At 43.5% G+C, this 15240-nt stretch overlaps 1 protein-coding gene across 1 annotated transcript in view; it reads right to left on the bottom strand.

The window, feature by feature from the left end:
* Positions 1-1576: 1576 nt before the first annotated feature.
* CCDC85C (coiled-coil domain containing 85C) overlaps positions 1577-15240 on the bottom strand; it is a 119417-nt gene continuing 105753 nt past the window's right edge. The window contains exons 4-6 of the mRNA XM_026079580.1: positions 11274-11369; positions 3970-4068; positions 1577-2145 (exon numbers count right to left, since the gene is read on the bottom strand). Coding sequence (XP_025935365.1) covers positions 2056-2145; positions 3970-4068; positions 11274-11369 — 285 coding nt within the window. The 3' untranslated portion in view covers positions 1577-2055. The remainder of the gene's footprint in view (positions 2146-3969; positions 4069-11273; positions 11370-15240) is intronic.

The raw sequence follows: 15240 nt of genomic DNA, 5'->3' as shown, positions 1-15240 counted from the left end.
AAGGGGCAAAATTACACCACCTTTTCTGGTACAAAAATCTCAGGGTATAAATTGTCCAGGAGGAAGAAAAGTAATCAATGGCTAGTAGAAACTGGAAGGCAATGAAAAAACAGGCAAAACAAAACAAAGGGGAGGAAATCAGGAATCCTCTAAAGATGTTATATTTTAAGGAGACAGTCATATGCTAGAATAATTTTTTCCAGACTTACACTGGATGCAAGTACTTATTAGGGTTACAGTTAGCCAGCTCTGTATCTGCTGACTGAGCAATAGTAAGAAATAAGTTACTGGTGAGTGGCTGGGGTGGGGTGGGGAAGGTATCTTGTTCTTGATTTCTTCTTTTTTAAATAAACTACTCGACTGTTACGTTTTTATTTCTACACCCTATAATGAAGTGGTTCTTACGCTTCCTGGTTAGTATGTATTTTGGTCCTTTTTATTGGTTACAGACCTAGCCTTTGACACTGCAAATTAGAGTTTCCAGGCAGCTTGTTACACTATATACAGTGGGATCAATTACCTGTTTTATAACTTGCAAGCACTAGCTCCTTGGGTTTTTATTGATGCTCCTTATCAATATAATAACAGGAGTCAAGAATTCAACTAGTAGAACAAATTCTTTTAGCAGCAAGAACCTGTCCAGGTAATTCAACTGTCTGTTGACTGATTCTTAAGGAAAATAAAAAGAAACCGATGAGGTTTGAAGTCATTAAATCTTCAAACTAATCACCAAGACAATGCAACTTCTGAAGAGGAGGTATTGATCTTTACACATGCCGGTCTTTAACATTATTTTACACCAATGGGTTTAATAACGACACCCAGCTTCCTTGGACTATTGGGAAAAGATGGGAAGGAATGTCTACTGAAATACAGGGCCAGTTGCTGTGACAAGCTGGAAAAGAAAGGGGGTCAAATTCTTACTACATCTATACAAGCAGCTACTCCACACTAACAAAATATAAGTCCCATTGTTTTTATGTACAACCATTTGAAGGAGGAAAAACCCACTTGTTTTGGTTCATTAACAAAAATAAAGCTTCAATGGCAGGAAGTAGTCTTACCCGACAGCCCATGTTAATATTGAGTTTTTATTCAGCTCTGCGAGGTTGTTGTTTGGTTGCCTTACACAGTAACCAATATAGGTGAGGGTTCCAGCAAGAACATTAAAAAAAAATACCCAAATCTTCCATATGTGAAAGATGAGCTGCTCTTGAAGATACTGTGAAAACTGTAAGTGCTGCTAGGATGGCTGTTTCTGCTGAATTGTTTAATAAAAGCTTTACAGGAAAAGTGTTGCCCATATTTGTAGGGAATACTGGTGTTTGGCTAAGTGACTTCATTCACATTATGACTGCAGAAATCTTAAGTGTCATTTGTTCATGAAAAATCAGTCATTAACAGCTCATACGGAGTCTCAAGCTTTTCTGTATGCTTGTGAGATGAGTACCACAGTACAATAGACAAAGTGGTACAAGTGTTTAATCCCTCCGCTCAGTGTTTTACACAGCGCCTTGTGAAAACAGTCGTATGTCATTCCCCGAAATAAGGACCTCCGAAAAAAATGGTAGCAGCTTAGGAAAGTGGCAGCCCGTAAACCAATGAATTCAAATTTCTGTTTCCTTGGAAGGTTCCAAAAAATGTGCTGCCTGGAGCCACTAGCCTAGTTATGAATCAGTTAACAAGCAGGTGGACAGAAGCAATACAAACTGTGACTTCTCCACAGGTTAAGGTTTCTTCTTGTTCTTCTTAGAAATTCTCTCAAGTTAATTCTACAAACAGACCATACAACAAAGCAGGTTTGAACTACAATACAAATGATGCAAGTCTGGCATTACTGAATGGTTACCCATTGAACATTGGTTCCAGAGCACCACAGCCTGAAATCAGGCTTTTAGCTGCCATATTTACACTATTGACAGTTACAAAAAAGCAAAAATAGGAAAAAAGCTTGAAAAAAGCAACCCCCAACTCCCAAAGAACAGGCAGCCAGAAACAGTAACTCTCTCTCTTTTAGTCTTCATGGAGTCACTTCCAGTCTACGGGACAATATTCCTACAATGGACCCTTGAACTGGTTTCCTGAAAGATGTTGCCTGATGGAGGGTTTGGAGCTTGCAGCATCACCCAGCTTTCGCCAGACAACCTGTAAGAAAAAATAAAGGGGTAGGGGAGCAAAAGGCAGGAAATAAAAAGCAAAGACTCTGCTGAGTTCTAGTATTTGTCTACGAGTCAAAATGAGCCATTTCCTAGAGCAGCGCTGTAATTCTCAATAGGGCCACTGGATGGCATATATGCACCAGTTTCCAAGGAAAAGCCATTGAAGTGTTCTAATTAGTCTCTCTTGAAATTAGAACCGTTTTTGCCTGGGGTAATAATATAAAACAAATACACTAGGTTCAGAAGTTAAGTTCAATGGTAGGTCAGCCCTGTCATACTTAAAGAAGCTATGTTATCATGAACAGAAAAGATAATGAAAAAGATAATGGTTAAAATTATATCTATGACATTCTGAAAACAATGGCCCTCTCTAGGGCCATTGGGATAAGTGGGGCTGTTTTAAAACTAGAAGAAACTGCAAAGCACTTTATAGCCACCTACATAAAATGCATATTTAAAAAAACACAGCTGATGATAGACAAACATAAATTAGCCCATTTAGGCAGGGGGGGTGAAGTTATGGTGTTTTACTTTTCCCCCTGCATGGCTACAACAGAATGGGGGCATTAAGCAGATGAAATAACCTAAAAAGCAGGCCCTCATTTATTCTGTTCTTGGTGTTGCTTATAGAGATATAGCAACCTAAGTGAAATGCCTTAGCCTTTGCCAAAGATTGCTTTAGTGATTTAGCTGTGTAAGATACAGTTGCATTTTTTGCACCCTCTTTATAGAGTTGAGATGATTTTTTTTCCTTTGCCCTTTAAGATTTTTCCCGCTGTTTGCATGAAGCAAACCACTGTCTTGTTCTTTCTGCCTCCCATTGTATCTGTAAAGATGCAGTCACCAAAATACGATAGTAATGCCCTCCATAGTGTGGCTTAATGCTACAGCACTGTCTTGCCATCACAGTAGTTTTGCAAGACCTCACTGAAACCAATTTCAGAATTTAAAAGGAGGATTAGGCTTCTCTCTGTTGCTGTGATGCACAGAAAGGTGCCACTTGTGCTGACCTCCAATCTGGACTTCTAAAAAAAGACAGCTCCATAAGCATCCTCTTCCCTGCTGCGGGAACTGCTGTTACTGTCAAATAGCAAATCCCCGACTGCACGTGACACAGTTTGAGCAATGTTCTAGCAGAAGTCCAAAATTCTTTGCTCAAACCCAATGCACAGCCAAGGTATTTCTCTTATTAGTAGGCTAGGCTTGAAACTGGAGGTAGCAGCACAGCAAGCAAACACTGCAGAGCAGAGTTTTGGTACAAACGCTCAGTGTACAGTATGTGGCAAGCTCAGTTTACAATGCAGTTGCTAAACATGTTTGTGGTACTAAAAACCACACGCACAATCCTGTTGAATGGCTTCAACCAGGAGCTTCTCCCTCTGACATCAGCTTAGGGTTTAGGCTCAAAGCCATCTAAGCTCTTGGACTTTAAACATAGCAGACCAGTTGCTGCTCTCAGCCCAAACTGAGTCCCTAAGGGCACAGCTAGATTCTGCCACAAACAGGAGTCTTCCACCCAGGCAGAGCCTTTTGCAGAGCTATCAGTCCCTGAGACTAGTTGTTCTGTCTGCACCTGCTAAGGCAGCGCCCTGGGGAGGATCTGCTGAGCAAAGGCTGCTCAGCGCAGTGAACGAGGCGGTCAGGTTGCTGATACCCAAAGCAGTAGTCAGCAGAGCCTTGACTCTTCCCTCCTGTCTGGATTTCCCCTGCGGATTTCATGTCAAACACTCATATGCAGAACAGTGCTCCTCTGTACTTATAACAAAAGAACACAACAAGAACTGCTAGAATTATTGAGAGAAGTGATTACATTGCACATTTCACGAACAATCGCTTTCTCCTTTTCACTCAGGTCTTCTTCATAGTTATCTTGCATTTGCCTGTCCAAATTTTCATGGACCTCAAGGACCTACAGACAAACAATATTACAAAAGCATTATGCTCCTCAAACAGTTAACAGTGTCCTCAACAACGTCATTAACCAGTATTTTAATTGGCAGGATTCTTAAAGCCTTGAGATTCAGAGCATTACAAAGATGAGCATGAAGCCAAGTTTGGCCCCTTCAACCTCCTCCCCTTTCCCTGCGGGGACATGTCTCTCTCCACCACCTGCATGGTGTGACTAGCGCCAAAAGAGCGGGGCACCATGGCACCATCTGCATGGCTCCAATCAGCCATGAACTTTGAGATCTTAAAGACACAGTTTCACTCACCTTTGCCCCAAAACCGCTTTCAACCCCTTTAGTTTCTCAGAGGAACCCCTCCAAAGCCCATGATGACAGTGACTGAGAGAGAGGGGCTGTCATCACGGAGGCCAGCACCCAGCAAGCCCAATGCGATTCCCTGCTCCCACCGGCTCCCTTTCGGGGCTGTATCAGCCAGGCTGGGCAGGGGTGGGGGGTTGAATAACATTGCTACACCCCAGGCCCCTGAGCACTGACTGCAGTCCTCTGAAGGCTCCTTTCCCAACAACCTGCATGCCTTGGTGAAGCTGGGTCACAGTCACTTTGTGCCATAGATGTCCTCTTAAAAATGGAGATAATCACCTTGACTCTCCAAGCTTTACTTTAACCTGCCAGACAGTGTTGTTTGCACAGCACAGGGCATTGCCCTTAGCAGTGCTCTGCGAGGTGCAGCGTCACACCGTTTTTGTACCATCGCCAGCGATGGAAACCAGCCTCGTTACAACCATTGCCCCCAGCATGGAGGCAGTCTGCCATGCTTCTTCCCATGGAGCCCCTGCCCTGTACATAGAAGGGAATATGTGATCCTTGGCCAGGGGCCAATATGCAAGTGTATCCACACAGACCCCTAAAATTTACCAGCTGTTAAACGAGATCAACTGGTACAAATGTGGATGAATGCTGCACATACCCACTGACATCCTTGGGCCAGGCCTGTCTTGTCCTACACAAGCAACTCCATTTTATTGTCTTTCCTCTTAGGACTGGCTGCATTGTGACATACAATGGGACCACGCAGGTGCCTGCAGCACTCTACCCACATGAAGTTTTGGGTGAGTGAGGTCTTAGCTTTCCTTTATCTCCTGTTTGGGACTATGAAGCTTTTCCACAACAATAACGTGAGGAAAGCACTGCAAAAACAGGAAATGTGGCTGTAAAAGAATAGAAATGGGACTGCAAGAGTCAGGCAAGGGGGAAGGGCAGGATTTGAGACTCTCTACTGAATTTTTGATAGGCAGCTACCAGGGTCATCTGCCTCAGCTGTTTCACCAGGAGCCCATGGGACCCAGCACTAAAAACATGCTCAGTTGGCTTTGCTGGGCTCTCATGGTTGATCCAAACAGTCCAAGATTCAGGATATTTGTAAGGAGCTTGGGTTCATGGCTCTCCAGACATTTAAAAGTTAACCCAGTTTACAGCAGCCAAAGCATGCAAGAAAGCTCAGCTCCACTCTCAGGTTTGGGAGGTCACGCCAGCTCACTGGGCATTTCCCAGCATGGGGGGGGCTACCAGATGGGCTAGAACCAGGTTTCCTTGCAGGAACAGAGCAGTTATGGCTCCAGCATTGAAACCACAGGTCTGACAAGTCCAGTGCTAATGCTCATGGAGCTCACGTACTCCACATGGTCGGGTCTGGGGACACATTTGCAGGTTTGCCTTAGGAAGACGAGCAAATCTGCTGTGAAAGAATCCCAGTCCACTTCACAAAAAATAATGGAAGCATCCTGCCTGTCACTTACTAAACTAGATTTTGAGTTGACAATGGTTGGAAAGGGTGTTGTTTCTTTTCTTTTAAGGAAAAAAATGATTTTTAATCTTTTTTTTTTTTCAGATAACACTTAGGGATATCTTCCCCAAGCTATGATCCCCAGGCCATGAATGGCTGGCAAGAAAACCGCACACGGCTCAGGAAACAACTGTTTCAACAGCCATACACAACAACGGTGCTGTACAACTGCTGTGCACACCCCCATGCTTCCCAGCACCTGACGCCTCCGCACCAGCACTTGGAGTAGGCTCAGCTGGGCGGCAGTCCTGGCTGCCGGCACAGCTGGAGCAACAGGCAGCTCCCAGCTGTGCTGCCGCAGAACAGAGCCCATGGGAGGTACCGCGTGTGTTTTCTAAAAGTGATTGGGTGGTCCTTTGATGAAAGAGGTTGAGGCTGGCTGAGGGGCAGTTTAAAACGCGGTGGTATTAAAGGCAGCCTTCACTTCCAGTTGGAAACATGCTGATCCACAGAAATATCCCCTCATGCACATTCCAAAAGTCTTCTCATGCATTCAAATAGCTTCTCCAGACAAGCATGTTGCATGAGGCAGGCATATCACAGTGCAGGACTGCATCGAGATTGCACTGGTACATTTGTGCTGACCTACATAACTCACCCAGGCCTTTGGCACTGATGAAAAATGTGGTCATCTCAGTGTACAGGGTGAAAGATCCTGAAATCATCCAATGCCATCAAATAGTGCATTGTGTCTTACTCACCATGTGTCGGATATATCCGCACACATACAAAGCTCTACAGCAGGTCTATTTGCATGCATAAATATTTGTATATCTACTAAGAAACTACAGACCTGGATGCAGGGATGGGTTTCACTCTTTGCTGAGGCATACAGCATTGACTGCTCTAAGAAATCGGATACTAGACTAGATTATCTGTTGGTCTGCTTCAGCACAGCAGTCTTGCTGTATTCTGACTGCTTAACTTACAAAAATAGGTCATTCTCCTAGGGCTCTTAACCTACTTATAAAATGCACTAGCTAGTTTAACCAACATATCTGGGACCAATCTTTATACAAATAAGAATATCCACATCCTTTTTATGGGAAGAGGAAGGGCAAGAGAGATGCAAAAAACATGTAGGAGCTGACAAAGAGAACATCTATTTTTCTCTAAAGAGGAGGGAATTAATTATTGATCCAGCTGGACTCACACATCGAACTTGCTTGTCTGGAGTCAGTATGCCTCCGATGCTCGGCTGCAAGAGCAACTGCCTGCACAATCAGACCTCAGCACAGCGCACCAGGAATGTCTGTCGAGCAGCTAAGCACTGGCTGTGTCTACAGGGCAAGTGTCAAGGACAACTGTGGCTTAGATTAGTTAAAGATCACATCAGCTCCAGCGTCTGCTTCCACCAGCCATCAATCTTGCAGGCAGAAGAGTCTCAGAGGAGAAAAATAAAAATGTTTTTCTATGATTTCCACTTAAAATAAAATTGCATTCACATTCCATGAGGTGTGAAGGGGTGGTGTAGCCCATTTCTTTCAGTGGAAATGTCTTTTAATGGTGTAAACAGAGCACAGCCAGAGCTGAAAGCTGATAAGTCAGAAGTTATGGTTGTATATCATTTCTGAACGACACAGGACTCGTTAACCCTGGAAACCATCCCTCTCCACAGGTCAAAGCCCATTTCTGGGTAGACACTTTATGAAGATGTGTTAGCATTTTGGACATAGAAAAAGGGGATCAGGAGGGTAAAACTTGAGAGCTGATGCCAGAAAGGTGTGCTGGAAGAAAAACCCTGATGAGCAAAATCACTTCCTGAAGAGGAGGACCTGTTACTGCTGACCCAGTCCCATCCATTTTCAAATCCTGCCGAGTGTTTCCTCAGCTACTAAAGACACTAACTGCAATTCACAGACTGTGTGTTCAATTTGGATCTAAGGTCAGAAACAGGCTTATACTTCCTTGTGACTTCTGGCACCTCCCAATCCAGAAACCTACAGAAAATGTATCCCAGGCTCCAAGAGGTTGATGTTATCCCCTTCTTGCTCTTCATTAAGTTTCACTGACAGAACAACTAAAGCTGTCCTGGCATTTGGCCCTTTGATGATCCGTCAGCACTACCTTATCTCCCTGGGTGAAACTTCAGCCCAGGCTGGCAGCCTGGTCCATCCCAGGCCCGTGGCAATCCCCGAGCTCCTGGCAGATAGCAGAGCGTGGCCCTGGGAGGGAGGGATGCATAACCATTCTCAACTGCTTCTTCTGCTTTTCTGCAAAAGGGCTCCACAGCCTTACCTTTTTCAAGACAACTTCTATGTTAAACAAGTAACTATGAACGTGCTGTGACTAGCTGCAGATGTGCATGCTGGCTCATCTTGCTCTCTCCATGTTGGTATGTAAACTGTGAAGAACACCTCAGGTATATTTAGTTCTCTTTCGTCACTGAACTGAGCCTGTGACCAAGACAGTTTCACCTCAGTCACCTGATCCATTACATCCACCACCTTTCTGACTTACAGTACTGGCCCCGCATGACCACTGAGCTACCCTCAGTGCATCATAAAAACAACAAACTCCCAACAGTCTGGACCACTATATTAAAACTAAGAAAGGGGAGTACTGGGCTAGATATGGGGCAAGCATCTCCGTAACAGGAGGAATTAAGGTTAAGGAGTGCTCTCCTATGGGTGCAAGCCTCACAGATAGTGTTTATAAGTCACCCGGACAAAGCACCGGGGAACACAGCATAGTGAACAATCCTGCTTTGGCAGGGGAACAGACTAGTTGCCCCACTTGGCCTTTTCCCTGTGGATCAAATCCTGCCTTCTCAGCACCCGTGGAGTGACTAAATACCCGCTTGATGGTTCTGTGCAAATCAGAGAGATGTCACTCTTGGGGAACTGGATTATGGGCTAAAACTTGTTTTCTTACATTTGCCTCCTCCTCATCTCCCCTTGTCTTTAGCAGGTTTGTTCAACTCCTAAGAAAAGTGCTTTGATGTTCAGTGAGATACTGAGATATAGCATATGTACCTTTTATCCTCATTAGCGAGAACAGTTGTTAGGAGTGCCAACCTGTCATCTTGCTCCTTATTTATTAGGTGCAAATAAACAAAAACTATTTCAGAAGAAAAAAAATAAAGAAAATCCTTAAACATTCTCAAGAAAGAACTTGGGCTAAATCAAAAGCAGCCCTTCAGCCATGAGGCATTCAGCTGCAGGAAAAAGCCAAGCAAAAAGCCTGGGGGACATCTACACAGATGGGCACAGACAGAGGTAAGTAATCCAGCTCTGTTGCTTCTCCTTGCTGGTCAGACATACGCCAGCTCTCTCCTGAAAACTGTCCAGATCTGTGCACTGTGCTGTACCCCCGAATAAGCACAGCGCCTCAGTCGCCTTTGCTTGGGCACAGAGCTGCGATGCTGTGCCCATACAGCTTCTGGACTTGCATCTGAGCTGCCCAGAACACAAGCTGCTCACAGGCTTGCAAACTTGCATCTGTCTCTGCCTTTCCTCACAGCAAGGGGCTAGCTTGCTACAGCCATAAGAATGTCTTTACATGACCGAGATAAGCTTTTTTCTAAAATTACGTGTCATATATCCAAAGCACAGAGTGTCATTTGTATGCCACTCTCTTCTTGTCCCCAAGGGAAGGCCAGGTGCTGTATCATAGGCTGTGAGTGGTCTAACCTGGTAGCTGCTTCCAGTTCCACTCATGCTGGAGCTGGCACTGAAAATGATGTCCAGTTCCTCAAAGTGCAGATAAGACCTACTCCATATGCTACAGCATGCCATGGGCCAAAAAAAAGATGTTATCTTCTATCCAGTTTAAGATTTGTGGCTGGAGACCAAAAACTACAATTTTAATGTGTCACAAGAAGAGGGGAGCAGAAATGACAGAATGCCACAGTTATGGAAGAAAAAGCCACATGCGTTTCAAAATAACAGTAGTAGTCTGGAAGGCACTGATGGCTTGCATGATTAGAGTAAATGCAAGTGACCAGTGAGAAGGAAAGGTGGTAAAAAGTGCAGGAAAAATGAAGGTATCACACAGTTCTGCAATGTTCTGGATGGCATCACAGCTTAGCAGATACATATATGTACAGGAATAATTTCACCCACAGGTGAAATGCAGCATAGTGCAGGATAGAGCACAACAACTTTCTGATCACACAGAACCATTCAGGGCAAGCAAAGAAGAAACTTATCCAGAAAATACTGGAAAAATATACGTAGGCAATTGAACTGTTGCCTGTTTGGTCAAGGTTCCTTTGGGATGCAGTAAAAACTCCATTAAAGATACTTTTTAATCCTTGTTGATGCTAGAAACCCATCTCTTAAGATGCACAGAGTTATATGATCTGGGTATATAAAGCCTCAAACAAGCTGAAAAAATCAAGATTTCCAGTTTGAAGGAACTTTTATAATTTGAATTCAAGTTTGAACCAAATCAAACTGAACTTTCTTTCCTTTCGTAATTCCTCACACACCATAAATACATAGAAGATGAACTACTTCAGAAATACCAACACATGGTGTTTCTGAAACTTAATATCCTCCAAGGATCTTGCCACTGTTCAGGGGAACTGACATTCTTGTCAGCTGCGCTCCTGCTTCTCCTGACCGCTCCTAAAGTGTTGGCTTTACCACTGCCATCTCACAGGTCTGTCCTGGAGCCAAACTTTGTGCCATTTAGATGTCAGATGTGGAAACATGCAAAGCAAAGAGCTTTGTAAGCACTAGTATCTTGTTGTAGGACAGTCTAAGCTAGTGCTGGTGAAGCAATCCCACAGCTGAACCTTTTCTCCATCTTTCATCTCTGGAGGTTTGAGCCTCCAGGAACCCTGCTTTGATTTTGTGAAAGCTTTTTAAACTTGTACAAAACTTTTCAGGTTCAACAAATCAATGGAAATATGCAAATCAGTATATTCCAACCAAAACCTAATTTAGTTAGAGATTTTCCAGCCATCTCTAAGATGCCCTGGAAAGCATTTGCATTTCTGTGTCTCTTAGATACTCAAAAATAACTTGCTTAACTGCTAAAATATGTAACACCAGGCTATTACATATTTCCTGCTAATGGATGGTCACTAGGACTTTAAAACTTCTGTTTCTTCAGTGCAATATTCTCCTTTGCCTCAGCAAGCAGGGAATGATAAATAGAAAGGGTATCCAACACCTTCATCATCAAGAGTTTTTGCTGAAGGTCTCCCACCCAAAAATTAGTCATGTGCGATCTGGCTTAACTCGAGCCATTTGAGGCAATGATTATGCATCATGATATAAATCCTGGTAACCAGTAATCTGCCTGAGTACTAATTTTCTATTTCTAATTGTCATGATTTCATGAGAACAGAAAATGTCCAGCTATGACACTTCTGTGCTTGTTGCAATGCAGCGTGGGTGTTTGAGACATCCTTACCTTCATAGCATGCACAACAGCCTCTGGTTTCTGACCAACAGGGACATACCCTGCTGCAGGAGAAGACCCAAGATCAGATGTCATGCGAGCTGGTCCCTGTTGAAATAAGAAGAGTACACATGATTTAATTCCCTTTGAGTCATTTAAGCAAGAGGAAGAAAATATCCAGAAAATATGAGCACTAGCTGCTTTCAAATTCTATCATCTCCTTCAGCCACTTGCAGAGACAAAAGACATGATCCCTTCCTCAGAAGCCATCTGGTTTTAATTCCATTTAAGCCCAGCATCACTCAGTTGAGGTATACTGAGGCAGAAGATCAACCTGGTTTAAAGCTAAATCAGTTCAAGAAACCTTTTTGGTCATTTAGGATAACTTTCTACAAAGTCAATATCAAACAGTTCTCATCCTTCTAGCCAAGGGCACAATGCAAACGAGATGATTTTCCAGCATAAGCTGGTCATTTCTAAGAAGTTGCAAACATGAAAGAAACAGTTGGCATAACATTACTGCTTTTTTGGCAATATTTTCACATGGCGATCAAGTACTTATCTTCAGCTACAGAGAAAATTGTGAAGGCAACCTTAAAACAAACAGATGTCCAAACCTAGTACTGGCTGGGGTTGTTTCCAAAATGCTGGCCAGTTCTGCAGGGAGGATCCCATCGGAAAAGATACAGAAGTTAAATTTTACAAAAGATTCCTACTCTCCAAACAGCCTTGTAAGCACTTTTGATATGACTTTCCTTTTTCAAAGGCCTCTGTCTTGGATTACATGAGACACAGTATCTTTACTCAGAGAGATGCACCCTGCCTGTACCTAATATTTGTGCATTTGCACTGTAGCAGTGGAAGAAATCAACACTGAATCCATTGACCAAACTCGTATTTAGTCTTCATGTCCTTTAGGAAACACAAAGAATGATTATACTGGGGGCCCGTGAAAGTAAATTAGGATGGCAGAGTGGTATGTAGCACCATTACAGGAATGCTTTCACACACAGTGCACGGGGCACTCCATTATCATCTTTTCCACATTTAAAAACACAACTTTTTAAGCCTCGTTCCCTCACTTTGCCTTCTAAGCCAAGGCCAGTAAATTAGTCATGTGAGAAAGAAGGACCAAAGGAGGACCACTTTGCCACTTCTTAGCTTTCCAAATGTTTTAGGTTTTGGGGGCTTTTTTATTAGTAAAAAGAAAGTGTTCATGTATGAACAACAAAGGAAAGGATGGGCCAATCCATTAGATCAAGGACAAAAATAGCATGAAGGACATGGAGTCTTTCATGTCTAAGCCACTAGTCCATACTTAACCCACGTAATGACCAACAGCCATTTACCCATAATAGCTTCCCATCAACCTTTATGAACTGAGTTGCTGATCACACAATAATTTCCTTTGGAGGGGTAGGCATACCAGGAAAAAACAAAATTAGAATTAACTCCGCAATAAACCTCCAAAGGGATTTAACAGACTGCCAAAGCTTAGAGACCAAGGGACGCTCACAGGCTGTGCATGGGCCTCGGCCTGCTGGCAGATGGTTACAGCTCAGTGGAGAAAAAATTGCCCTGGCTGCAAAAGCTGTATGGCTACCTGGAGGACACATCCTCAGCTATCAAGACCTTTAATGTTACATAGAACAGGCAGAGGCTGGGGGGAAGAGTGCCAGAGACTGGATCCACCTGGTCTACAACTATGACCTAAGACTGCACAATTGGTTGCAAACTTCTCACAGAGCTGGTAAATGCAATAGAGGCCTTGCAGAATCAGTCTTCCACAGAGGTCAAAGACATCAATACATGCATAGCTCCTCTGGCTTTAGCATGAAAGCTGTCTTCTCTCCCTGAATGATCAAGATCATGACAACTGAAAGCAGAATATTTGGGATTTTCTGGCCATAAAACCATGCTTGTTATAGATCTTCCCCTCAGGACTCATTAGAAGGAACACAAGAATACCAAGCAAAGGTTGACATCCAATATTTCTTCTGAGTTGAGAGTAAACTGACAAAATAAGAGGAATCCTGCTGAATCCTGCAGCTGACAACATTTTAAATACAGTTTTCTGATCAACCTTGAGTAGATCATAGTTTTGGGAATGACAGGCAGCAATAGCTTCTCATCATAAAAGTGAAGTCACTAACGAGCTACTACGCATTTTCATGATGATAACCACTCTCAAAGTTATTACAGAATACATATGAAACCAGAAAGATTAGAGAGAAATGTTTTCCGAAGAATTTGATCATACTTAATGGATGATTGATTTGATAAAAAAGTCATTATTTGTACAAGCGCAAGCAGAGTAATACACTGTGTATATTGTATCACACAAAAAATGCTCAAAGTGTCAGTTTCCTGCTTGAAGGAGTGGCTGAAATGTGGCAAAGGAAATCAGCCGAGCTCTATCTGAACACAGGTAGAGAATTTGACTCAAGAATATAAAATAATGTTAAAGAACGGGAATTCAACAAAGGGGGCAGACCCAAACTATCAGAGCTATCAGAGCCTCAAAACCAGATGACTCATTTCTAAAACACACATGATCCTTGATTCTTAGGCTGGATGCCAGCAAACCAGCAAACTGCAACGCATGTCCAAGTTGCCGAGTATAATCCTCCCCATGTAACAGATTCTTCAACAAAAGCGCACAGCATGACCACACCGCCAGCCCTCCCAGCTGCTGGCCACACAGACCCCCAATGCCCTGAAAGAAACCCGACATCGTTTGTACAGAAGACCAAACACCCACAGGAAGAAAGCAGGGGAGCAAACCAGGATCTCACCAGTATCCTTAGTCTCTGCAATTGTGAGAAACATCAAGTAAAAATACCCACATGCTGCTAGGAAAAAGGCAGTACTCTACACTGCTAAGGATGGCTAAATATTTATCATCAGTTTATTGCATAGTTGCGTCCTTAGAGAAGTCTCTTTCCAGACATAAAAAAGACAAAGGGTCAGAGTTTTGTAAAGGGTTCAGGTGCTTAATTCCCCCTGATTTTGGTGCAGTTCACAAAAATGCTTTAGCCAGACTCATATCCGCTTCTTGGGCGGAGTCAAACATGAAGGAGGCCAGAAAAAAGGAGTCTGTAGTAATCAAGGGAAAAAAAATGACACTATAGTCAGCAGGATGCATGGCCAGCTTTGGAGGATGGAGTAGAGGAAAATGGTCAGAGTTCACCGATGGTGTTGGCTGAAGGGGAGGAAATGAAAGGAATTGGAGATAAGGTCAAGATTTCTTGACTGGAAAACTGCCAAGAGTGAGAGAGCAGGGAGTGAATGGGAAGAAAAAGGAGGATGTGTATATTACCCAGCAACAAAATAGCTGAGATGAAACGCAGGGGAGGGAAACCAGAGATAGGACATTGGAAGGAGGACAGGAGGGAAGGGAAATCTCTGGAAATCAGCATTCAGGTAGTAGCTGAAATCACACAGAAGGAGGATATTCGTCATGCCTAAAATAGACATCTCTGGAAAATGTTGGTAAGAACTACCATGGTTGCACCCCAGCACTGTATCTCATCTATTCTGAGGACCTCCATCACTGCAGAAATCTATGCCCTTCCTGTTCCTTATAGCTGACATTACACAGAATCACAGAATGGTTGAGGTTGGAAGGGACCTCTGGAGATCATCTAGTCCAACCCCCCTGCTCAAGCAGGGTCACCTAGAACACATTGCACAGGATCGCATCCAGGCACGTTTTGAATATCTCCAGAGGAGACTTCACCACCTCTCTGGGCAACCTGTGCCAGTGCTCTGTCACCCTCACAGTGAAAAAGCACTTCCTCATCTTCAGATGGAAGTGTCTGTGTTTCAGTTTGTGCCCATTGCCTCGCGTCCTGTCGCTCGGCACCACTGAAAAGAGTCTGGTCCCATCCTCTCGACACCCTCCCTTCAGATACTTGTACATGTTGATAAGATCTCCTCTCAGCCTTCTCTTCTCCAAGCTAAACAGGCCCAGCTCTCT

This window comes from Apteryx rowi, unplaced genomic scaffold, assembly GCF_003343035.1.
Source record: "Apteryx rowi isolate R43461 unplaced genomic scaffold, aptRow1 scaffold_5, whole genome shotgun sequence".
Classification (NCBI taxonomy): domain Eukaryota; kingdom Metazoa; phylum Chordata; class Aves; order Apterygiformes; family Apterygidae; genus Apteryx; species Apteryx rowi.
Note: the sequence above shows the minus strand (reverse complement) of the source record. Positions and strands in the feature narration are given on the sequence as shown.